The sequence below is a fragment of the Aptenodytes patagonicus genome, chromosome 2 (assembly GCF_965638725.1).
Source record: "Aptenodytes patagonicus chromosome 2, bAptPat1.pri.cur, whole genome shotgun sequence".
Taxonomy (NCBI): domain Eukaryota; kingdom Metazoa; phylum Chordata; class Aves; order Sphenisciformes; family Spheniscidae; genus Aptenodytes; species Aptenodytes patagonicus.
The window spans coordinates 143919225-143944184 of record NC_134950.1 but is presented as its reverse complement, the minus strand read 5'-3'; the positions used below and the strand labels follow the sequence as shown (position 1 = coordinate 143944184).

Here is a 24960-nt window from a genome sequence, read left to right as displayed (position 1 = left end):
ACAGTGGAAGGATTAGAGGCAATGGACAGAAGCTGGAACATGACCAATTCCAATCAGGCATTAGAAAAAGGGTGAGGGTTTTTTGGTTTTGTTTGTTTGTTTTAAACCATGAAGGTGGTCAAATACTGGGTCGGGTTGCCCTCATGACCTCCAGACTGGCTTTCAACACAAATTATTCTGATTCTAACATCACGTCTGCAAGCAGAGCTGAGCACAGAGCAGAGATCTCGGCAGAGTACTACTGTGAATTGTTTTGTGTCACTAGCACAGTAGAGCACCACGTTAACATGCCAATGAATGACCCAAAAGAATATTAATCTAACTAATACAGAAGGGCATCAAAACTACGCAACCCAGCTTCTCGGTGATCCTCAAATGGCTATTCATTTGGACTAGAATGCTGGGATAATTACGATCATAATCAATACAAGAGCCACTCAGCTGGATGCAAAAAGGGTTTACATAGTGTTTCCTTTGTTAATTTGTTGACATGAGACATAAGATTTATTTGTCTGTGCCTTGGTTTTCTCTGTTAATGCAAGACAGGAACACTGAAATTACCTATATCAGGGGTGTGTGGGCATTTTATTTTAAAGCCCACCGAAAGTGCTCCATAGGTAGAAATTAATACAAAATACAAGAATTCAAACAACAAGCAGTAGATCTTGTTAAGACATGCAGGAATTCGCCTCGTGAAGCTAAGACCGACATACGTAATTCTTCGCATCTGCTGGCTGCAGTTATAATTAATGAAAGTACATTCTTCCTCGCTGACTACTATATGGGACTCTTACAGATTTTCACCCGAATTTCAGCATAGAAGATTCACAGGAACTAAGCAGAGCATGCTGGATTGATCTATGGTGGTAAGAACAGCTTTCAAGATGATTTCTTTCTGAACTGGGAAAAGAGAATTTTCACTGCAGTCCTTGCAATGTGGTAAACGAAACAGCGCCAAAGCGGAGCAAGAGAAACAGAAAAGCCAGTGTGCAGCAGACTGGATGACCAGTCCTGATTTAAGAGGCTTATAACTTACAACACAGAAGTAAACTCACATTGAGGAGCAATGGAAACACTTCAGCTCTACTATGAGCTTGCAGACTGACTGGTAATGTTCTCATTCATCACAAAAAAACAACCGCTTAAAAATATCCGTGCTCCTATTTTGAAAAATTATCATTATGGTAATATTAGTTTCAAGTTAACATCATGTCTTCTGGGCTCCATTTTCCTGTTAAATATGTGATATCCCTCCATTTATTCTATCTCTGTAACAAGCCTATTTTCTCCACTGCTGGCAGCACAGACAAATCATTGATCTTTGCTCTCCATGGATTTCACTAGCCAACAGTTAGGTTGAGGGAATCCCTTTTCTTCCCATCTCAAAGCAAGACCTTTAAGGAAATTCTGTAAGCAACAGAGGATCCTGTCCCTCTGTACAGCTTCTTGTACCATCCTGCTCACTTGGCCTCAGCTAGACAGTGGCCATCTTCACCTCTTCCAGGGATGCAGACCTACAGGCACTTGATATCCATTAATCCAGACATCAGAAGTGAATTATTTGGGTGGTCAGTGGTGCAAACTGCTGTAGAAAACTGCAGTCAACCCTTCTTAGAGCAGTTTTACAAGAATTTCTAACAAGTCGAGTGGAAGAGGAGGAACATTATGGTCTTCAACCAAAACTGATGGAGTAGTTAATTTTTGTTGGTTTTGCTTTCTTTCGGCCACAAAAGAAAAAAAAAACAACAGAAAATAAATTCAGGCCATACCAAACAGAAAAAAAATGAAAACAAAAAATTTTGTTATCAACTATGAAATAAAATATTACATTTAAATTTTGAATTGTTAAACAACTTTTTAAAGAAAACTTAGGAAAAAAAAAGACATCCATTTATTTCAAATGAAAATTCCTGACAGAAAAAGTCTAGAATTTTGCTTTCAACACTTGCAAAAGAAAGTTAATCAGTTGGTCCTAAATCATGGCTAAGACAGACCAGTGTTCAAACAGCTGGAATACTTACCTGAAGGCACATTAAGCCTATAAACAAACTCCAAGATTCACAAATAAAACTGTTTTCTAAAACAAGTATCTATTCTTGTTCTTCTGCAGCAGTATGTATGGAGTCTTACTTAGATCTACTAAAATAAGCACATTCAGGGCTTGAGATACAAGCCTTGTGTCTTGGAGACACAAAAGAGAAAGCTAAAGCAAAGACTTAAGATGCAAATGAGTTGTTCATGTTATGAGTGAACAGCATGAAAAGTACTGAGATAGACACAAAATCCTCATTCCTGTTTTATAATTTTAAAGCTAATTTGACTCGTTAAGAGTACAAGCATTCCAAATGTACCAAGATATTTCAGTTATCATTTAGTAGAACATTTATTATTATTTGATGTTCACTTGGTCCTTATACTCACTAAATTAATTTATGAGAAGCACCACCAGAGAAGGTAGCAACTACCAAATCTAGTCTCGTCTGAAATTCATTTTAGACCATTGAGGTCTCTGGGTAGCATTTACTGGGGCTGGTCACTTTGATGCAATGAGTTATTAATCCCTGCCTGGCCTCACCAGCACTGCCAGCTTTAGCACAAGCATTCAGAAGACTGCTTTTGCCTCTAACACTGCTGTTCCACAAGCACCTCAAGGCAGTATAAAACTCCTCTGATACAGACTGAATAGCCATGAAGCTATTCCTCCCTTTGCCTGGGTACAAGCATTCTGAGGAGCTACAGAGTGAGCTGGTCTGGGTACAAAATAAACGAAGACGTAAGGAGGAGGAGGCTTTACTTTTAATGAGTTTCCTGTTCCAGATCATTATGTGGCTGCACCAACACTTTTGCTGGCATACGGGAGAGGGGGCAGATAGGATTGCCTTTTTTTTTTTGGCTATAGTGCCAAAGTGTTTGGTGGACAACAGCATAAACCTGCCCAATGACAGAGCTAGCCGTGACTAAGGGTGCACTTGGACATAAGACTTCTGGTGTGGCCTGCGCTCTGTTGGGTGGACGACTGTGATTGCCAGGTTAAATTCTCTAGTTTTGTCAAATCAGTCAAGTTTTTGTAGGCAATGAATCCAAATTGGACATACAAAAGGACATGAACTCAAGGAGCGGAGTGGAGGGGTGGAGAGAGACAGAAACAGAGACAACAGAAGAGTAGAAACAAAACAAAACCCTTCTGTGGCTTTTTTTGTGGAGGTACATGGGCTTAATGAATGAACCAACGAAACTGTGTAGCTTGTGATTAAGTAACTGCCTGTTTCAATGCAACATAGTGCTGTAACCAGCTCCTGTTCAGCCGTATTCCTTACACCAATATTCACCAAGTATCTACTCTAGAAAACAGAAACAATTCGTAATACAACCCAAGACATTAATGCCATTTAAGAATGGAAAAATGTAGCAAATTCTGCTCAGCCACCAAAAGCAGGTATTCAGGAAAAAAAAATCTAAAAAATGCTACCTTTAGTAAACTAGTTCATCCCTCTTTCTCGTTTTATGTTTTATTTTTACTAGTCCAAGTAAAAGTTAGTAGCTGCCCTCCATTCCTGCACAGCCTCAGGGATGCAGACTGTGCATGCAGATCCATGTTTTCAGTTGTAAATGTTGACCTGATCAACACCATAATGCCATTTACTAGGAGTTTACACAATAGCATCAGCTTCAGTCAAACACCTAAAAAATTAGCAACTCAATTTAAAGGGAAAAACAACTCCCCATTAAATCCCATTCAAACCTGCAACTTCTCTCCAGGCCAAAACATACATACATCTACTCGCAGGCAGGCTTCCTCTTTGTAATGTTAACAGAACAATTTAAAAGGATTGGATGCTTAAAAATGGAGATGGAATTTAAATATTGTGGAGAAGGGGGATGGGGCTTATTTGATGGTTTTTGAAGCATCTTCAATTTACAGTTCCACTGCTGTAAATAAGAAACAGAGGAATACTGCCTGCTGCACTGGAAATACTGGGACAAATGGGTAGTGTGAAAGCTTTCTCCCGAAAAGTAGGCTGCAGAATCTGAAGAAACACCACACAGTGCTCTGCAGTACATGGCATTCATTCCAGTTTTTGTTTCAATACTGTGTGTAATGGCTATCTCCAAGTACTCCAAGACCGTTCATACTCCCCCATATCTAGTCTCCTTCATCTAAAAGTAGAAGGTAGTATGTTAATCCTTTAAATTATTTGCAGCATGCATTCTATTAGATTCAACAGAAGATGTTTCTAATCCTGCTGCAGTCTAACATTAAACCTAACTTTACTTCTACATATTTACGTATCTATGTGAGGACAGTAACGTAGAAAGCAGAATTGTAGAGTTTGTAGTACACACCCACAAAAGCAGCTTTTTCTGATATTATTTGTGGCAATGTTCTTCTAAACTAGCAAGGGGAAGTTTGCTTTAGTAGTTTATTTTTATGCTGGGCTCCCACTGTCCCTATTTTTTCACTATTATCGTGTTGCAATTAATTCTCATCACCAGATTACCAATGACATCTGGGAAAGTTGCTGAATCAAACACAGAAGAGCAAAAGCACAGCTCCAAAACTGTAAGCTCTATATCATGAAGCAGATGAAAATAAGTTTATTTTTACACCAGGCAGAACATCAGGATTCACAAACTAATCCTCAATGAACAATACTTAAACCTGCTGAAGTGAGAAAAGAAATCTTAGTAAGATCCACAGGAACCACATGCTCAAAAACACGAGACAGTTTTTCCCTTAGTTAGAAATGCAAAATGAAGATATAATATCACGTAATAAGGAAGAATTTTTTTTAAAGTTCAATTACGTCCACCTATGAAAGTTTCTGAGAACAATGAAATGATGTTTTGATTTGAAATATTCATAATTGGCTTTTAATGCATGTATATATTAAAAAAAACCATACCTTGTAAAGACCAAAGAAGCCTAAGTCCCGTAATACAGTGAGAGCACTAACTCGTGGACCAGTAGTAATTTCTCCAGCCACCTGTAATCGAATCTTGACAATTTCCAGTGGATTGGTAAAAATCACTTGAGAACCTCCAGCCTGAAATTAAAAGTGGAAGGCAGTACATTAACCTGTTACATTATTTGCAGTGTACGTCCTGCTACATTTTTAATCCTGCTGCAGTCAGTTAAGCTATTAGCAGACAAGAGTTTTAGTATTAGTTAATAAACTGCAGCTCACAAGGTAAGAAACCTACCCGCCACGAGATGAGTGGTCAGGGAAAACAGAGGAAGCAGGTCAGCCACTGCAGGACACTGCAGTACATCAGACAGACACTAGCTCAATTCTTGCTGCAAGAATACATTCACCAACACCAATTTATGCAATACTGACAAGCCAAGAACATTGTAAAGCAAGTAATGAAGTGAAAAGAAGAATTAGTAACTAAGTAAAGAAACTGAGATGTGCATGCCAGTACTTAGGAAGTGAAAACATACTATTGAAGAGTAAAAGTCTGGCAGAAGCTTTTTCAATTTTGGCATGAGTTCTTAAAACAAAGAACACATGGATTCCAAAGACCAGAACTGCAGATACCTTTTGCATTTTTAAAACCCCACTGAACTACCAGTTTCAGTGCCATTAAATGCTGTTTGATTCAAGAGTCAGCTCCACATCATTTGTGCACCAGGTAATAAAGAAGGTCTACAGACCGAAGGATTCCATTACTCAAGAACTGCTAAATGTTTTAACATGTCAGTCTCCATTTGTTGGGAAGACATCACTCAACTAATTTTGAAAGTTAGTTTTAAAACACAACAGTGACAAGCATTTTAGACTCCCTGCTAGTTCTAGTAAAGTTCATCTCATTCACAATATGTACTGCAGGGCATAACCTTTCTGCTACACTGACAGATCCCGAGTTAAAAATTTGAAACAAGAAAAAAAAGGTAACATGAAGGTTACCTAAGTGTATTCAAAAAATACTCATTCAAACTCCATCTGGCCCAAATTCAACAGAGTGTCATTCTAACTTCTGTCAATTTCTTAATTATGTGGCACAACAGCTATGCCCCTCTCTAGGTTCTGAAATCACACAAACTATGCAAAGGGCAACCCTCACCCTCCCCACAACAGAACAAGAACTATTTTTTTCTAGAAGGTAATGACTAAAATGAAATCAGCTGCATTTAAAAGCACTTGCATCTAGCCATGTCTAGTATGTAAACACTATGTGCACATCTTTTTTAAATTATCCAAATGTTAAAAGAATTAATCATAGCTCAGATTAACTATCATTCAAAATAAAAAATATGCACAGTAATATGGTTTAAATAATGTGCTGAAGAAATGGCAAATCGCACGAACAACTATACTTGTCTACCACTTAGACTGAGCGTACACAGTGTGGTTACAAATTAAAGTCTTTACATAACCCCCAAAATATCCCAAATGTTTCCTATTTTGACCAGAAAAAGCATGCTCTTGTGTAACTCAACTGGTTTTGACTTTCAAATTGGCATAATTTAATTTAACTGCTTTTACCAAACCAGAATCCTGGTACATATAAAACTGCTATTCTTGTTGCCGTCAGAAATTAGACTGATAAATTATTTGGCACATACGTTGACTTCAGTTCTGCACTTAACTGAAACATATTAAGTAAGTAAGCATTCGAAACAAAAAATTGAGACAGTTTCTTTTACTTGTCTACTCATCTTGCAAAGTCTCAAAATAAAAAAAAAATCCTGGAAAGGTCTTTATGGTGAATATGTAATAAACATTTTGGTCTGTGTATTACAAATACAAAGCAATCCCACATGCCATCACACGTATTTTCTTCTTAAAAGGATAAAATCCTAATTGCAGGTGATAATATTCATTTGCAAGTTTGCTATACCACAGCCATCCTCTAAAACACACTACTTAAAAACTCATACCAACTGATCTATATTAGCACAAATAAACTACTTTGTCTCAGTATGATATTCTTGCAGTTAATTGTGCCATGACTCCATGGGAAGTGTTCCTTTAATTTTCACTATGGGAAAACCATATTAAAATTTAAAAGATGACAACAAAATTAAGTTTAATTTTATTATTATTATTATTGCACCAAAACACTGAACAATTTAAAAATCTATAAAAATGTTTATAAGTGAATGCCATATTTAAAGAAATCTGATTTTAAAGGAGAATAAAGGCAAATGATTTCTGAATTCAAACTAACGGGAAGTACTTCAGGTGCTAGCACATATAAATGTTTACGTTCGCATGTCCAACCTGGCTGCATCGTCACTTGCAGCATTAGATGTTTGTGGCTCTGGGTAAATCACATAAGACTTCCTCTGCTTCAGCTTGCTATTTGAAAAATGGGGATGCTATTGTTTACCCACTTCATACAATCAAGCTCATTGCATTCAAATTTTTAAAACACTGAGACCTGCATGTTTCTGGCATTACTAAAAAGACTATCGGTTTTGCTGCCCACAAAGGACGTCTGAAGAAAGACATTGGAAATTTCCAATGAAGCCTTTCCACAAAACTGTCTAGGTACTAGTCCAGAACTCCCTGAACAACCTTTGTCATCCTCTAAATTTGATCAAAGATATACTCAAAAAATCAAATGGTGAATAACTGAAAGCAATGAGCCCGACAATACCTGACAAAGGGTCTCAGTAGGAGGGTTTCTACCACCTGCCTGCTTTGCGATGGAGTGGAAGGCCAGTTTATCAACCAGTGCAGAGGCAGCTCTAGTGGTAACAAGTACAGTCGCCTGGTGGGGAGCTTTTATCGCCCTGTTATTTAACCATCTATGCTGGTAACTGCAGCTCCTTACTCTCAAAATGAGGGGAAAGCAAACTGGAGATGGCTACTATACTTTCTAATGAAATGATTTCTTGCTTGCCTAGTATTGGTAACTCCTATTGTGTTATTCATCATCACAGTATGCAAGTGTCTCATAAATATTAATGATATTTCCTCCCAGTGCTCCTGTGAGGAAAGTACAATGACTCCAGTTTTACAAGAAGGGGATTTGAGGTAAAGAGGTTAATTGTATGCCCAGTGTGTGCGTCCCCCTAGCTCAAACACACACAACTTCTAAGAGTCTCCAGATATCCTGATCTCCAAATCAGTAGCCTGAATCACAATAACATGGCTTCTGTCTTCTTTCTGAGTTTTTGCATAGTGAATGCAATGAAAGAAATCTCATTAATCTGGTTTTTTCCAGTCTCTTCAAGGTGCTAGTATAAACTGTTATGGAAAAAACAGACAAAACATGATCAGCACATCGTATCACCCTGCTCATTCATTCTGTTTGGCCAAAAGTTGAAGAACATTGCCTTCTTGTTTGCTAACTTTTGCAGTTGAAAGTGTAGCTCATCTCAAAATTTTAAAATATGCTCCCAAAGGTCAGAATTTGAAAACTATTTTTTTGGCCAGAATAAACACAGTTTAAGCTTAGGTTGCTCAAGCTTAATTATTTCTCCACTAAGTGTCACAAAAATCAACTTTATCAACTGTTTCATACAGATAGTCCCCAGTAATACCATTTTTTCTATACTGAAGTTACAAACTTGAATACCCTCAACTCTGAATTCCTTATCACCTCTTCCAATCCTTTTTTAAAGAAACAAATAATCTGACTGTAAAAGCAAATCTATTACTTTTCAGTTATTATCATAGGATTAAAATAAAACCTGCAATTTTGAGTTATTTATAGGAGTAGATACTTAGAGGTACTGCATAGATAATTATCTGTAAGAGCGCACATTATTCTGAAAGAATTTAACATTCGACCTAATCACAAGCACTTATGGTCTTGTTTGATGTAAAGCAAGAAAATAAAAGGTAAATACCTACGTCATCCAAGAACTCCTCATGCACACACAGCTTGAACTCTGCATGCCTATAAAATGTTCAATGTGCTTTAACACACGAACAGCTAGCTATGCATCCACACATGCGAATTTTTAAAAACAAGCTGGTTTTTTTTTCATTTTTGCAGTTCTTCAACTCTGCACTTGGTATGATATCACCCAACACCTCTCGATGGCAGTATAGTCTTGTGCAGTAATACAGTACTGTCTATCACATGCCTCCTTCTACTTTCCTACTTTACTGAACGGAAGGGAGAAGTAGAAATAGTTGAGGTATTTTTTTTTGTCCATGGGGAAATAAAACCCACTCTTGTAGTGAAAAAAAAATTAGTTTAATAACAACCACTTAACAACACTCCAGTTTAAGAAGTCAGAATGTTTTCTACTTCTTCACGTGTTCAAATTACCTTGTAATAAACTTTACCGGAAAATAAACAGATTTTCACCCCCGTCATTACACTAAGACAAGAAATTCCTGTTCTTTTTAATGTAACTGCATTTTGTGCCCTTATGAGATTAGATAAGAAATGAGCACACCAGACCCAACTCTCCTAGGGCATTCACATCTCCATTTGAAAGGTTCGGTGTAGGATCTGAAGAGAATACAGCTTGCAATTCAGGAAGAAAATTCTGTGTTTTCCATCCCAGAAGAAAGTACTAGATTCTTTTCCTTTCATTGCTACTGACCATCAACTGTTCTTGTGCCTCTAATTAACCTTATTACCTACTTCAAATCATAGCCTTTTTCCTGTTCTCAGCTATGAGCATTTAGGGTCAGTCAGCCTAGATCTTTCTTCTGCATCCCATACAACTTGTCACATATCATCTTTTCAGGTTTCATGGATGAAGAAAGGATTACTACTGCTATTAGAGTGTTAATATTTCCCAACAATATCACCCAGGGATAGCAATTATGGCAATTAATGGCAACCATTAAAATACATAAGCAACATATTATATAATTATCCAAAATCAACCTCTGCAAAAGAAATCGTCTACAATGTCTTGGTTACTCATTCAATTTACAAAAAGACAAACAGGTGCAAGTCCCAAAATTTTTAGTCAACTGTTTATCACATCCAGTCATACTGAATATCGTACGCTGTCCCAGGCCCTTACTCCTTGCCAGTTCCAGATGCAGCTTGTTTCCCCGTGCATTTGCTAGCATCCATTAATCCTAATTAAAGTCAAGGTTCCTAAAGTGCTGAGCATTGTACAGACACAAAATAAAGATTGTTCCCTGTCATTAAAAAAAAAGCTAAATTAAAAACGCACTCAAGGGATGCAAGAATGGATGAATTACCATCCTCATTGTATAATAAAGGGCAACTAAGGCATAGAACTATTAAATTATTTACCCCAAAATCACGTACTAACTCTACGACAGAACAAGGCTTAGAAGCCAGATTTACGGAGTGCCACTGCGGTGCTTCAAACTACCTCTAAAAGTCTTGGTGTTTGTATGGCAAAAGATCCCAAGAGCATCAGATGAATTGTGTTGAGTTGCTGCAGAGGTGATTTCACTACGGACTTGCCTGTTACCAGAAGAGCTACTGAGTAACAGACATCTGTCCAAAGTGACTGTTTTCCTTATAAATTTCAAAGGTGACAACCTTAATTATGCGATGCTGTATATCAAGGGCAAAGCATAGTGGGTTCTCAAAAGCTTGGTCCTGTGTTACTTTTTTTTGCGATAAAGCCAGGCTTCAAAAATCCAGACAAGCCTGCTCATGCTATTTTGTGTCCTCTCATCTGTGGTCCTATCTATACAGGACCCTGATAATGCTCTTTAGCAATGGGATTTCATATAGTAAATACCTTTTCTTCAGCTCATGAGGAGATTTCCTGAGCCCTCAATCATCTGCTTTTCACTACCCCAACCAGGCTAGCACAGAAACACTGTCATGCTGCTCAGGCAGAACTGTGTTTTTCTCCATCTAACCTTTCTTGTCTTCCAAGGACAGACTTCTCTTGGTCTGGCTAAGGTTTTGCTTTGGGCAGCTCGAACAGCGAACACTGCTAGAATCTCAGAGTCTTGTTAATGTCCAAACGTACATAAAATGTAAAGCAAACTCCTTCAAACGCTCACGTAAAAATGCTCATAAATAGAATTGCAATTAGTCTGAACAGAAGTACATTCCTGCTACTGCTTCAGACAGATTTCTAAGACTCGGATACAAGTTGTGACGATTTCCCTACAATAGTTTATTAATGACCTGGCTAAACAGAAACAAACAGGAGTATGGTTTGTTTATAAGCACTGACCAAGTCTGCAGTGGGGAAAAAATTAAAATTGTGGATTTGATATTTTCCACGTTACAGGTAATTCAGTTCTCAGAAGCCTAGCCAAAAAATCAAAGTGGAGCCTACTTGATTGGCATTATAAAAGCAATTAAGTTAGAGACCTGTCAAAGATGTTAACATTTGGCTCTGTCTGCTCTACTTGTCTATTTTGACTAGTTGTAGAATCATTTAATGATTTACAGACCTTTCAAGTCTTAAGGCATGATAGGTGTATTAAAACTGTGACCCATTATTTCTTGGTCACATCATAAATTACTGTGACATCATAAATATCTTCCTTTTTCTCACAGAAAGCTAGATTTTAATTCCTGATTTGAGTTTGAGGCTTTGTTTTTGGGTTGTTTTTTTTTAACCTGCACTGGTAAACACTAAAATATTTTACTGCCTGTAAAGAAGTAGTAATAGGAGAAAGGGATGTGTAATAAAATATAATTGTCAAAACAATTACATGTTTTAAGCTGCAGTGTATGTTCATATAAAATTTTGCAGTCATTATTTCTAATACAATAGTAAAAAATTAATACATTTTAAATGGGAAGAATATTAAGTATGTTTGTTGGAAAAAATTGGCCTTTTTAATAGTTCAGAATTGTTCTGTTCTGCAATCAGAAACATATCAACCTAAACCTATCCATCCCTCCTTGTTTCACAGTTTGAAAAAAATTCCCCTCTCTCTTTTTTTTTTTTAGGGGAGAAGGGAAATGAAAAGGAAGAAGAGAGGGGAAGCAAAAGGGGAAAGCACTTCGAATTTGTTATGGGAAAACATCTCTGGAAAAAAATTAGAATTAAATTAACTAATCCAAAAGGAAAATTCAAAATAGAGTGAAATCATGCTCTGCATAACTCCTTACTGCTTTCAGGAAAGGCCAGTTTAAACAGGTATGACTGGGTGAAAATTTCAGCAAACTATTTTTTAAAACATCCAAACCTGCAAGGAAATGTGGGGTGAGGTCAAAGAAAAGCAGGAACTCTACACCAGGAACTTCCCCGCCCTTTGGTACAACCTCTTGGAAAGGCTATCATGTTACTGTATGTTGCCTTCCTAAACTTCATTATAAGGCTTAAATCTAAGATTAGCTGAAAATTAATCAGAGACAATTAAAACAGAGCAGTGTTGAAACACAACAGGTTTGCAAATGTGAAGTTAAATTTAAGTCCGGATCTAGCTGGGGGTTTTTGTACCAAAAGTTTACAATTAGTTTAAATTATTTTCAGTGTGCTGAAAATAACTACAATTACAGTGGTTCAGAGGAGAAAACTATACTTTAAAAATACCTAATTAATTATAGTATATTCTGTTACATTATATTTATACTAAATAGACTTTAAATCTAATTAATTTATTTAACAACATAAATGTTATATAAAAAGAAAATAGCTTTTAATTTAATCAAGAAAAAAACCATGTATTAGGAGCTTCTGAACCTCTCCTTAAACAAGAAATGTGAATGTCCGGCTTTTACACACGCAGGTAGAACTCCCCTTGAAAGTAATGGAAGTTACATTCCCTGACTACAGGGAGAATAGACCTCTGAGAATAAATCTGTTAAGAGTTCAAGAGATGTATGCCATTTGCTTTCAAAGCTAAAATGAGCAATCATCAAGAACATCATCATTACTTAACTATGTCAATAAACTATACCAAAACTTTTCTGTGTGATAGCAGGTTTTTTTTTTATTTATTTTTTTTCAGATACACATGCAGAGATTTTTTTTCCCTGACATACATAACGCTCAGTTTCATTTCACCCTTACTCATAGCTCAGTGTTCCTGGCCAAATAGGATAGAATTTTATCAGATTTAGGTTTCTGAATAATGAAAGCAAGAATGACACCTTCAGTCTCCTTTAGCCTACAACTTAGAAATTTCTGCGAGTAAGATATCTAAGAAGTGTGGGAATTGCAGTCCATCCACCCTCTACCACTACTGCAATGCAACAAAGAAAATGTAGCTCAGATGTGGACTTAGCTTTATTACTCTCTGAAACATAAAATAAATGTTGTAAGTAGCTTAATAAAACTATTTGCACTGGATCGGTTATTTGGCACAATTCATCTGGAATTTCACATCATATTCCTTTATAAAAATTAATTCTGGACAGGATTTTGCACTTTCTAGATGAACTCCATCTTAACCGTATCTAATTTTTATGTTCCATAGCGGAGTTGAGGCTGTTCAAGCAGGTCCAATATGTTTTAACTTTACTACGATTACTATAAAGTCTCTAGAAATATGCCTAAAATTGTCTTGACAACTTAAATAAAAGCAGATCTGTACGGGGTCTGTAATTGTACTGTGCTACATGATTTAAACTGGCTAATAGTGAGCACACACTGAGCAGCTGGGAAGGAAAAGACTGTGTGTGCTCGGAAAGAGGAGGGAGAGCAGAAGGAAAGGTTAATAAAGCAAAATGTTTTTCCCTTTTCTTGCTGAACATTAAGCCTCCGATTTACCTATATACTTGTATTACTATATGCAGGCAAGGCAACATATATTATATAGCTATTTCTTTTTAGTCATGCTATACTACTTCTTCTGTTTTTATTAATATTTTGTATGTATTTTATGATCACTCTTTATTTTGCATCTTTGCATCTCTTTCCTGGTTACTTCCAGACACACAATGTAAATTTTTCAATTAAACGTGGAACTGCTTTATGTAAGGAACTAAGCAAAACGACTGTCTCACCTACAAGCTTAGTGTTAAAGGCAACACCTCAAAACCCCAAAAATAGTATTTATGCCACTTTTACAAATAGTTTTCAATTGGTTAATATAACTCAAAAATAAGAATAATGACCAGTGCTGTATCAAAAAAATCAGGTTACTTTTAACAGAAGCTTTTAACTGAATTAAGTTTAAAATAAGCAAGCAGCTAAACTCAGTATGACTAGTGATCATTTTTTATTTAAAATATAAAATAAATTGAAAGACCATGAAAAAAAGCTTATAGAAACTTCAAGATTATTGCCACTGAAAAAAAAGATTTCAAGTTGTACTTACAGCTTACCCAAGGGCATCCTTTTTTCAAAGAATTCCTGAAGGTAACTTACAGCATTAGCAGAAATCAAACCCAGCATATTTGTGCACTTTTTCATTTAAGGAGGTTAAGTCAGATTTGTGGTTTAGATGCTCGGCAGATCCTAGCTCTACAGTATCATTACACTATGTCTCGGAACTGAAGCTTTTTACTAGTCTAATAATGATAAGGGCTATATCGTATTTGCATGAGTGATGAGAGTCCTAAATGCATAGCAGAGACCAGAGTTCATGGTGGGTGTCAAGCATTGTGCAAATATGGAAGTTACATATATTTTTATGGGTAACAAGTACCATAGTCACTAGGAAAATTTCTTACAAACAAAGGAGATGGAAATTTTGAGTTAGTAATTTACATAACAACCCTCTTTAAGATTCTGTATAAAAATATAAAGGTTATACTTTTAATTATATTCTTGGGAGTCTCAAAAAAATAAATCTCAACCAACCTATCACTTTCATCTTCACATAATAAAAAACTATGAAACAGGCTGTTAACAGAACTAAGTGCCACAAGGTCATGAAGTAAAAGATCTTTTTATTTTCTTCTTTTCTTCTTTTTTTTTTTTCAGGAGAGAAAACAGTTTACAAAACAGAAAAAGACTTGTTCAATGAAACAATCAGCTTTAGTTACAAGTGCAAAAGTCAGCCATGTGTACTAATTCTCAGTAATTATGATGCAAAGCGAACTCCTTGGGGACTTAAAAGTCAACGCCTGGCAATGGTTGGGCAAACAGCAGAGTGGAGCTACTCAGGTGATACTGACCCCTCCAAAGCCCTTTGTGTTACTGAACAACCCGAACCATCCAAGTATCTGCTCGGTCCTCCCCCTCTTAGGTATTAATGCTATACTGTACTCACAGGCCTGGTATTTAAAACACTAAAATCTAGCATGCATCCCAGCACACAGCCCTTGCATAAGCAATGAATACACTCCAAGGAAACAGAAGCACAGAAGAAGGAAAATTTCACGTCTGTGTTTGTAACACAATCACAGCTGAGAATTAGATGCGGAGAGCGGAAAGGTGATAGGGCAGGTGTCTTTTATAAAATTCGACTTAGTTGGCTGCCCCTTTTTAGACTGACACATCATGCACTCCTGTCTTCTTGCCTCCCACATAAGCGATTACTACATTGTGAAATGAGGTAAAAATCCAAGGCTGAAAATTTTCAAAAGCATTCAACAGTGTCCTTACCGTTTCCACAGTGAAATCGCAGGTTTCACATTGGCTTAAATGGGGACAAAAAGTTAGGCCACTACAATGCTGAAAGCTATAGGAAAAAGCCTGTCTTTGGCATCTCGTATTTTATGCATATATTTACACCACGAGAGAAAAATTCACCCCAAAAATCTAGGCACCACTTGGAATGAGAGTCTCTGTTGCTAGTCTGAATTGGGTTTAAAATTACAAAAAAACCCAAAGACCACCTGCAGAAAAGACAAGTTCCAACCTATCTACCTGGCACTAGACTATGCCCTTAAGTGGAGCACTCCAGTTGAAAGAAAACTCAGGGCATTCTGCCACCGCATGTCTACTGCTACAACTTCATGCAGCATCTCATTGTTAATATATATTTCAAATACCAAATAGGACAAGCCAACATTTACAGCATGTTTAAAATACGTCTCAAGCCACCTATCTCTTAAAGCAGATACTTAGTTTACAATGAACTACTGGCAAAAAGCTTGCTGCAGCATTCTCATGAATGACGGGTCTCTGTAAAGAGTGCTTTTTGTACTGCATTGAAAAATTCACAGCAGTCTGTAAAAATAAAAACTCTAGATGAAATGACATTTTAAATGAAAATTTTGCTGAATTCTCTATGGCTGCTATGTTCATAAGACATTTTATTAGTGTAAGGGGCAAATACTTTTTACTCTGCAAGCATTTTATTGCATTTTTCCTTCACTTACAGCATGCTTTTTATTTAGGGCTTTAGAGACCCACATTCTTCTCTCCCCCCCCTTCTTTTTTTCTCCCCTGAATGCTCCTAAAGTTACAGAACAAGGGGATCCTACCTGGCAGTCTACAACAGGTCAGTGATCAAACAGAAGGAGCAGTGAGACAGCAGCCAAATCCTGCCCCATCTCCTGAGAATTACAGAAAGCCAGGGCTTCTCAGCCTGCAACGCAACCAAGCCACTGCACCCTGAGGCTCAGATAATCGTAGTACGCTCTCTGCAAGCACATACAGCACTAATCTCCGCACCTACTGAGGTTAAGACACAAGCATTTGTTTTTAAGTTGCTGCTCACTGTAGTTTTCGACACAGGTAGAAGCTGCTTAAAAATGTGACCTCATCTGTCTTATGACAGCAGAAACAAAGATAGACTGAAAATATACCAACATTGCTCTGCCCCAGTGATCAAAGCCGGTTTAAATAAACAGTGTTCTTTATCTGTAAAGTGCACTGGTCTTTGAACAACTATTCATTTTACCTAAAGTATTTACATTTGCTTGAACAAAATCAATACACCAGATAAAGTAAGCTGTAATATGAACAGACAGAACTAGACCAAACCGTGAAGTATTATCATTTACCCAGTAATATGCCAGTTGTTCATTAAGATACTACTTTGTGCAAGCAAAACACTCTTAAAAACTTAGTGGGTTTTAAATACAGCCTACATTCAGGAATGCATTATGTACTGAGTTAACATTACACAGCCTACGTCTGCTATGAACTCAAAGCAGCATGAGTAGTTTTTGCCATTTCAAAAAGCCAGTATCACTGCAAAAAGTGAAAATCAGTGGGCGCAATAACACATCAGGAAAGAAGTGACGTGGCAGAGTGGGTGCCACAAAGTAGTAACTAATTATTAACTTCTGGAAAGGTTAGCATGAATCCTCTTTAGGCCATAAGCTACAGCCAACATGAATAAAGACACATTCTTTATTAAGGAAACAAACTCTAAGCTGTGGGAATTATACAGCGCAGTTAAAAGGCACGATGCATAGAAAAATTTACCCTTTCATCAAGAACGGCTGGCCTATCTAGGAAAGAATTGAGATGCTCTAGTAGAGTCTGCTCTTGAACTGGATCTGTGGTTAAACAGAAGCCTTAGTCCACATAGTTGCTCTTACACACTGCACTTTCATGAATCTCATATGAAGGAAATTAAAGATACTTACACAGCCACCAGCAAGAATTTCTGCAGCCAGTGGGACAGAGCCATCTTTAGTCATAAACTTATCTCTCACAAAATCATTAACCTTAAAAAACAAACAGTTATGACAGCTGATAAATTAAAAGGTTGGAGAAAACACTCATCAGCTGCAAATTCTGTGCAACTGAAAATGCAAATACATCCATGAAGCTACCAAGCTAAAAGATATCAAACAAATCTTAGTTTTTATATGATATATTGTAAAGCTGACTATGTTTTACTTTCTACAAAGATTTGCAGCATAATTCAATTATTTATTATTGGAAAAAGATAACAATCACTAATTAAAGAAAATCATTATCTGAAAATTAATGATAAAATAATTTAAGATTTTAGAAATGCTCACTACATTTACAAATTTAAATATAATTTCAAATTAATATCAGAATGTTCAATAGTAAGTTTTAACACAATAGTAATTTAATTAACAGCATTAAGTACCTTTCTTTTTTAAAATGCACATTACTAGCTTTGGTGAATACTAGCTTATTGGTGAATAATCAATACATTAAGATTGGGTTATAATAAGAAATTTTTCAGTGCCTTAAAATCATTCAAGAAATAACAAAATTACAGAAGTAAAACAGGGAAAAAAATTCATGCAAACAAGTTCCTTTCTTACCAACACTTCACTACATGCTCATATTATCTCCTGCTGCGCTAGAGTTAAACATACAGGAACCACGTGGAGATACAAAAACAAAAGCCCTCCAAGTCCAATAAATAATTATTCACTTTTGCTAGGAAGTGAAACCAAAGGCCTGCACTACTTACAAACAAGCAGATGAGCTGAACAAGTTGAATAAGCTTGTTATATTTTGGAGCGAGTCCAAAAATAAGATTTCAGTAAGATTCTTAAAATGTACTTATATATATATATATATCTGCATGTGACTGGTATGCCACTTGTAATGTTCACAAGTCAGATATAAACAGTTGCTTTGTGGTTTTTGTAATTAAGTTTGTATCAAGCAAAAATGATGGAATACACTCTACCACATCGCTGACACATTAAGGATAAAAATCCTTAATGTGCTAATTGTAACTTGATGGACTTTACAACGTGGAGAAATGTGAAAACGATCCATTTGCAAACTTACAGTAAGTTTTATGGCCTTCTCTGGTGCTACTCCTAATAGCTGCGGTAACAGACCTGTAACATGGAAATAGAGAATTCAATGCATCGAGTAACTGGGTATTAACTAAACAAATCAACAAATATATGTAGAGATCACCGCCTAGAAATGGGCAATTTTGTGTTATTATATTTAATGGGAGTACTTAAACATTCCATTTTCAGAACAAACTTTGTGCTACCACTTCAAGCGCTACCACTGCCTATACGTATTTGTTTCTTTAGCTTTTTTAAATCCTAATCACTAAATCACTAAAAAGTGATATTAGCTCACTTTATGCTTAAACACTAATACAGATTTGCCAACTATGTTTCAGTACTCTGTCCTAGGCTAACTATTTTCTGCATCTTCACACAAAAATTAAGACTTTCTAATTAATTTTGTGAGATACACGATGCACCCACTTCAAAACTCAGGAGCGCAGTACCTTTTTCTGGCAAAAATAATGGCATTAGATGGCAGGACCCAAGGGGACAGGAAGGAAAATAATGCAAAACATTCAAACATGTATGACTGCATTCTTGAGCTCTGCCCAGCTAACTCACCAGTTCTTAAAACAAAGGAAGTTATGCTGCTTTCTTCCCAGGTATGGAATTTCCTATTTTATTTTGTTAGAAGTGATGCGCTACAGAACTGGAAGTGGGAATCTCTGACTGCCGGCTTCATTTGCTTGAAGTGAACGGTCGGTATTTTGTAAACTTTTGGACAATACAACCTAAAAATACGCAAAGCTTACCAACTAAGCCTGCGGCTAGAATGGTGTTGCAAGCATTCATCAGCATAACAAAATTAGGACACCATTCAGAAATGTGAGAAAATCACCCCGGCTAGAGTTCCTGGTGCAGACCCCCTTTGTTTTAGTAGCTCGGGCAGCACCTTTGGGTACTTTCTACAAAGCCTGACATTTTCACCTCTCCATGGTTTTATTTTTTGGGAAAGAGACAACAAGTAAGGTTCCACCTCTAAGAGCTAACTTGCTGAAAAGCATTTTCCTGAAGAGCTAAACGTCAGAATAACAAAGAGAAAAATGTACATGCACTGGATTAGTGTATTCTTCCATCCTGCTACCATCCATCATCTTTACTGGTTACTACTGGTGCTCTTAATAAGGAAATGACATTGGAGAATAGCACCATTTGGCTTGTGGTAGCAGGAGGGCCAGCCATATTTATATACTAAGGCCTTTAAAATTTTGCACCTGTATTAGCATTTTGGTTTTTCAAGTGCCAAAAAGAGTAATTAATTGCATATACAGCTGATGTACACATACACCTAATATTTACCCATGACAACAATGTTAAATAATGATCATATGGCTGAATATTCGAACAAAAGAATACAGTAACACTAAGTTCATATACAGTTGCTCAAAAAAAAGAGATTCTGCAGACCAAGTTAAATTTCAAAATTTGAATTTCTTGAACAGTTTTAGTTGCACAGGTGACTTGAATCCAGACTTCAATGAAAAACCATTAGGACAGTCAGAATTGTGTAATTAAATATTACATTTTCTGCAGCACTATGAAGAAAACACAAGGATATACAATGAATAGGATTTTTTCAGTTTTAGCCTTATACAGACAAAATTATCTTTGTAACTGCCGTGATATTTACATCTTGCTATAGGACATGTATGGCTTTGTATAGACATTATGGCTAATGAATTTGTATCTTCAGGGATTAAAAAAACATTCCATTTACTTTACAAGCACACTCTCTGATCCTAAGCCTAATCCAGTAGAATTAGAGCAGGTCTGTAAGCAGATATGTAATTCCAAAAGAACCTGGAAATCATTTAATTTTAAAATCACATACACATATACTACTACACCTAAGCTATATATAACATGACTTTGTAGTTATATCATATCAAATAAATTACAGAAAAAGACGTTCTAAGATATCAAGATATAAAATTATAAAAATAGTCCAGTTGGAGATCTGTATGAACCTCCAGTTTTGGAAGCAACATAAGCAGGACAAATCAAATTCATTTTCATTAGACCGATCTGACGATGGCCTTTTTACCATTTTTTGTTTTTCAGCTCCTAAGACTTTGCATTTGTAAAGGCACTTGTAAAATCGCAGGAAAAACATGTTTATCTTGGCACAAGGGTTTTTTTTCCCATCTGATCCATTCCTTTTGCACTCAAATCTGAATGGGACTGTTACGACTCAAAACTTTCCATAAAATGTCAATGTAGAAGAGAAAGATTAAATAGAACAGGTAGAAGTTACAACACCCCCCCCAAACCCAAAAAACCCAACTGAACAAGCAAAAACCCAGAGCATTTTTCTCTTTTTCTCTATTTCACACACAATTTTAAGGTATAAAAGTGCTTTGTAAGTTTAATTACAGATAATGCTGTGTATATCTACTGCAAGATAGCACACAGTATTCTAAAAAAGGTAGCATTAATTTTAATACTACATTTTATAGCCTTGCCAGATACCAGCTAGGCCAACTGTTTCCAGCAGCTTAGGAAGGTAGAGGGACTCTTCGTTTGCTCTCATACCTATGTAATAAAGCTATCTGTAAGTGGTACCTGTGCATTCTATACATTATGACTATCAAAACTAAATTATCTTTTCTTTATCCCTTTGATGGGAGTCCTGAAACATTGTTGAAAGATTTCTGAACATGATATAGGTGATAAGTTTTGGAAGAAAGAAGGCACATCAAGGGACACGTATGAAAATGTCATTTTTCTGTTGAGGTTATCTTGACACGCTGGGAATTTTTCAGTGTTAACTACACATTAGCAGATCAGCAATATGACACACACACAGATGTAGGACAGGCTTAGAAATATCTGACTGACTTAAAAATGCATGCCCCTCATAACATCAGAGAATAACATTTTGCTCATAGGCAGCCTGCTAGTATAGTATACAGCAAACATGTTATTCAACCCATTTTTATATATCCAAGGCTCTTTAGTAGCAATTACCACGTACCACTTCATATTTCACACACTATCGTAGTAGGACTCTATGGGAAGGTATATGTGAGAGAGAGCACCGAGAGCTGCATTCAGAGTTTACGACATCACACAAGCTACTTTCTGAAAGCAGTCTAAAGACATTGTGAATATACATGCAATAGCCCATCCAGCCCAGCTGCGGTGATGGCATTGAGTAAAAAAATCTTATTTGGCCAAAGTATTTTTTCAGACGTTCAACAGTGAAACTGTAGTTTCACACTGTGTAACAGACGCGCTTTTCCCTTCATATTAGAAAAACCCACTGACTGAAGGAGTTGTTGCTCAGTCTAGGTAAAATATTTGAAACCATTTGGACAACTGATAGAAAGGCAGTAACAGAATACTGCCAAATTTTTCTACTAGATGATTCACACAATAAATTGGACAATTAATGAGCAGTTGCCATTCAAGCACAGCTCCTTCAGACTGGAAATGGGGTATTTCTTGAAGATTTTGTGCTTTGACAGAACTTTGGGGTAGGAATATGCTTGTACTTCCATTCTACAAAAATGGTACTTCATTGCATACTTCTGGAGGAAAGTTTCCGTCATGGCCTTGTTGTATCATTAGCATGGGAGTCCACCAGTAATAATGAATTTGGATGATTAAAATCTAAGATTAGAAGGCATATGGAGTCACAGCAGTGCTAGAAGCACCATTGGAAGAAATAAAACTAACGAGTTCCTTAACAGTTAATGATTGCAGATAACAGAGTCTTCCACAGCATTTCCTGTCTTTTTCATCCTCTAGGAGAAGTGGCATTAACAGCATGGCTACTGAACATTTTCATGAGCTACATTTTATCTCTGGTACTTAAATTTCCCATAGAATTTCTATAAAGTGTAGGTGAAATGATCTCTATTACGTGCACTGCTTAAGACAGTGAAGCATTCTGTGACTTATTAGGTGGACTTCCGATTAAAATGATATTAAGAAATGTAGGTGACCTCATCAGTTGGAAGAGATGTTGACAAAACACAGCTTCCAAAATTTTCTTGTATTTGCATATATATAAATACCTGTGAGTTTCTAAATACGTATTTCAGGTATAAATGTAGACACAACAGTAAATTATAGGTATATGAGTATTCTTTTCAGCCATGCTGAGAAAGAAACGGATGAAAAATTTATCTCAGATGTAGAGTCTTAAAAAAAAATAAATCTAACAACACAGCATTCAAATAATGCATATTATAAAGATTCTACAGAGGTTTATATCATGTTTGGGTTTTTTTTTTAAAATCAAAGTATCTTCTCAGTGGAAACACTGATTATCCTTAGAACAAAATTCACATTAAACAAAATTTAGTGCTCTCTTTATATCCACAAGATGGTGTAATTTATCCTTATATGAGGTGGTGGTTTAGAACATGGTGGTTTTGCCCTTTTCAAGTTTGGAATAAAATAATGATACAAAAAAGAAAAATCAGTTCATTTCACCGGATGGAAATATGTGCCTTGCATTAAAAATATCATCTGAAATGGCTGAGTTCAGAGTAGGGTTTATAATTCCTGCTTGCTTTCTTGCAGCGCAGCATGACAAAGAGACCACCACTCCAAATGTTTCCACTATATTTTTTTTAAAAGGCTTTGCATCACTATTCAGCTAAGCAGGAGAACTCTACCAATGACTACTTCCTCCTCCAGTGGGGAAAAACCCCCACATTTACTTAACTCTGAACCCACCACAGTGTAAGAAAGAGTAACAGTTACCAATGAGCAGCAAAAAGTAATATACTCTGTAGTCTGTCTTACCTAGTAGTATTTAAGTAGTATTTAAGATTAGAGCGAGATGATTCTTGCTATAATTTTACTGCATTAAATTGGGTAAATATACTAATCTATAAAATGTTCCTTTCAAATTTTCTTGTGCTCTCAAGCTTAACCGGAAACCTTCATTCTGCACTCAGTTGCTCAACTTTCTCCAGCATGATCTCCTTAGAAATCAAGCAACAGTACAAATTTACAGAACTGCACAGAGGAAGCTCCACATTTTTAAGAAGTTTTCTCTATTTGACTCTTCAAAAAGAGAAGTTAAATCAGGGTGCCCTTTAAGTAGAGAATCTGTAGAAATGCAGGTCTCAATTTGTCTCTGAAATGATGGTGTTCTTTGCCATCACACAATTTCTACTATATAATCCAGAAATTAGATTATTGCCCTGGGTTTAGAAGTTCAGCTCCACCAAACTGTCTGAGATTTCATTATTCAGTACTCCTTGGAAGACTGAAAAGTAGTAAAGGGGATGGGGAACGGAAAGACGAGTTATACTGATGAAGGTTCCTAAAGTTCCCCAAATTTGGCAATAAAAAAATCACTCCAAAAGCACGACAAGCAAATGGAGTTAAGAATACACATTTATGGCATTTCTGAGGTTTGTTTTTCCAGGTGAAAAAATCACTGTGCTTCAGAGTTTCAATGAGACAGAAGCAGGTAATAGTGGAATTCTGCATATTTATTCTTTCAGGATCCTGGAAAAAGCAGACATACATTTGCAGGGAATACATTTTGTTCTTTAGCCAATAACGGGGACTTTTTACGATTCTGATTGCTATAAATCCTTACAAAATAGAAACCATGTCAATACTCTTTATTAAATTATTAGGCCTACTCAAAAAATTGCCTCAACCTCAGTCAATAATAACAGAGCCTTCCCATCTCCAACTGTGCTGAAATAATTACAAAGTCTGTATTTTGCGGAGGACCTACTTAGCCAACCTCCAGTAACTCAGGTCATATGTTAAAGAGAGCACATGTATCACACCACTTACTTTTAACGTTGTTTCACACGTTGTCTTATAAACTGTTAAGTTTTTTTTTCAGGTGCATATAGCTTTGCCACATCATAACAATATTTTACTGAAATCCTCCGTTCTTCATTCCTGACTCAACTGCTTCTAGCAATTAATTTCTGTCATTACAATATTGTTATTTTCAAAAGTTAAAAAATGTTTCTGAGCAAGCCAGCTAAAAATGAAATAAGTAACGCAAGTTTCAAATCCTCCCCAATGAATACAGCAGAGGGGGGATACGAGATCTCAGTAATTGGGATACCAGAAATATAAGTTGCTTTATCTCTGTGACAGAGAAGAACTGCAGTCTCATGCAGTTCATGATTCTTTATGACTACTTCTGCGTCACCTGAACTTACACCATTGATGCCATAACCGGGACAAGGACAAAATAAAAAAAAAAAGCCACCATCTAACTGCAGGCACTTACCTAAGATACCCAAAGTGAGGATGATTTACACCCTGAACAGAGTAAATGAGCTTTTGGAGCTCTCTCCACTGACTACAAAGGGAGCTTGGAACAGCTAACTTCATAACTTGGGTGTATTAGTTATGTATACAAAGCTAAGTGGGCTGAAACCCAGCTAATCTCTCTGGCTGACTCAACAGTGACAAGCTAAGAAGAGGTATACATAAAACTTGATAAAGATGACTATTCCCAATCATTAGTGAAGCACATGCAACTGGTTCAGAGAAACCTTTTTGTCACAAAAG

At 36.5% G+C, this 24960-nt stretch overlaps 1 protein-coding gene across 2 annotated transcripts in view; it reads right to left on the bottom strand.

The window, feature by feature from the left end:
* Positions 1–24960, bottom strand: part of SLC25A13 (solute carrier family 25 member 13) — a 106033-nt gene that overhangs the window by 13627 nt on the left and 67446 nt on the right. For both annotated transcript variants that reach the window (XM_076331463.1, XM_076331464.1), the window contains 3 exons: positions 18437–18489; positions 17302–17382; positions 4905–5045 (listed from right to left, as the gene is read on the bottom strand). In XM_076331463.1, coding sequence (XP_076187578.1) covers positions 4905–5045; positions 17302–17382; positions 18437–18489 — 275 coding nt within the window. The remainder of the gene's footprint in view (positions 1–4904; positions 5046–17301; positions 17383–18436; positions 18490–24960) is intronic.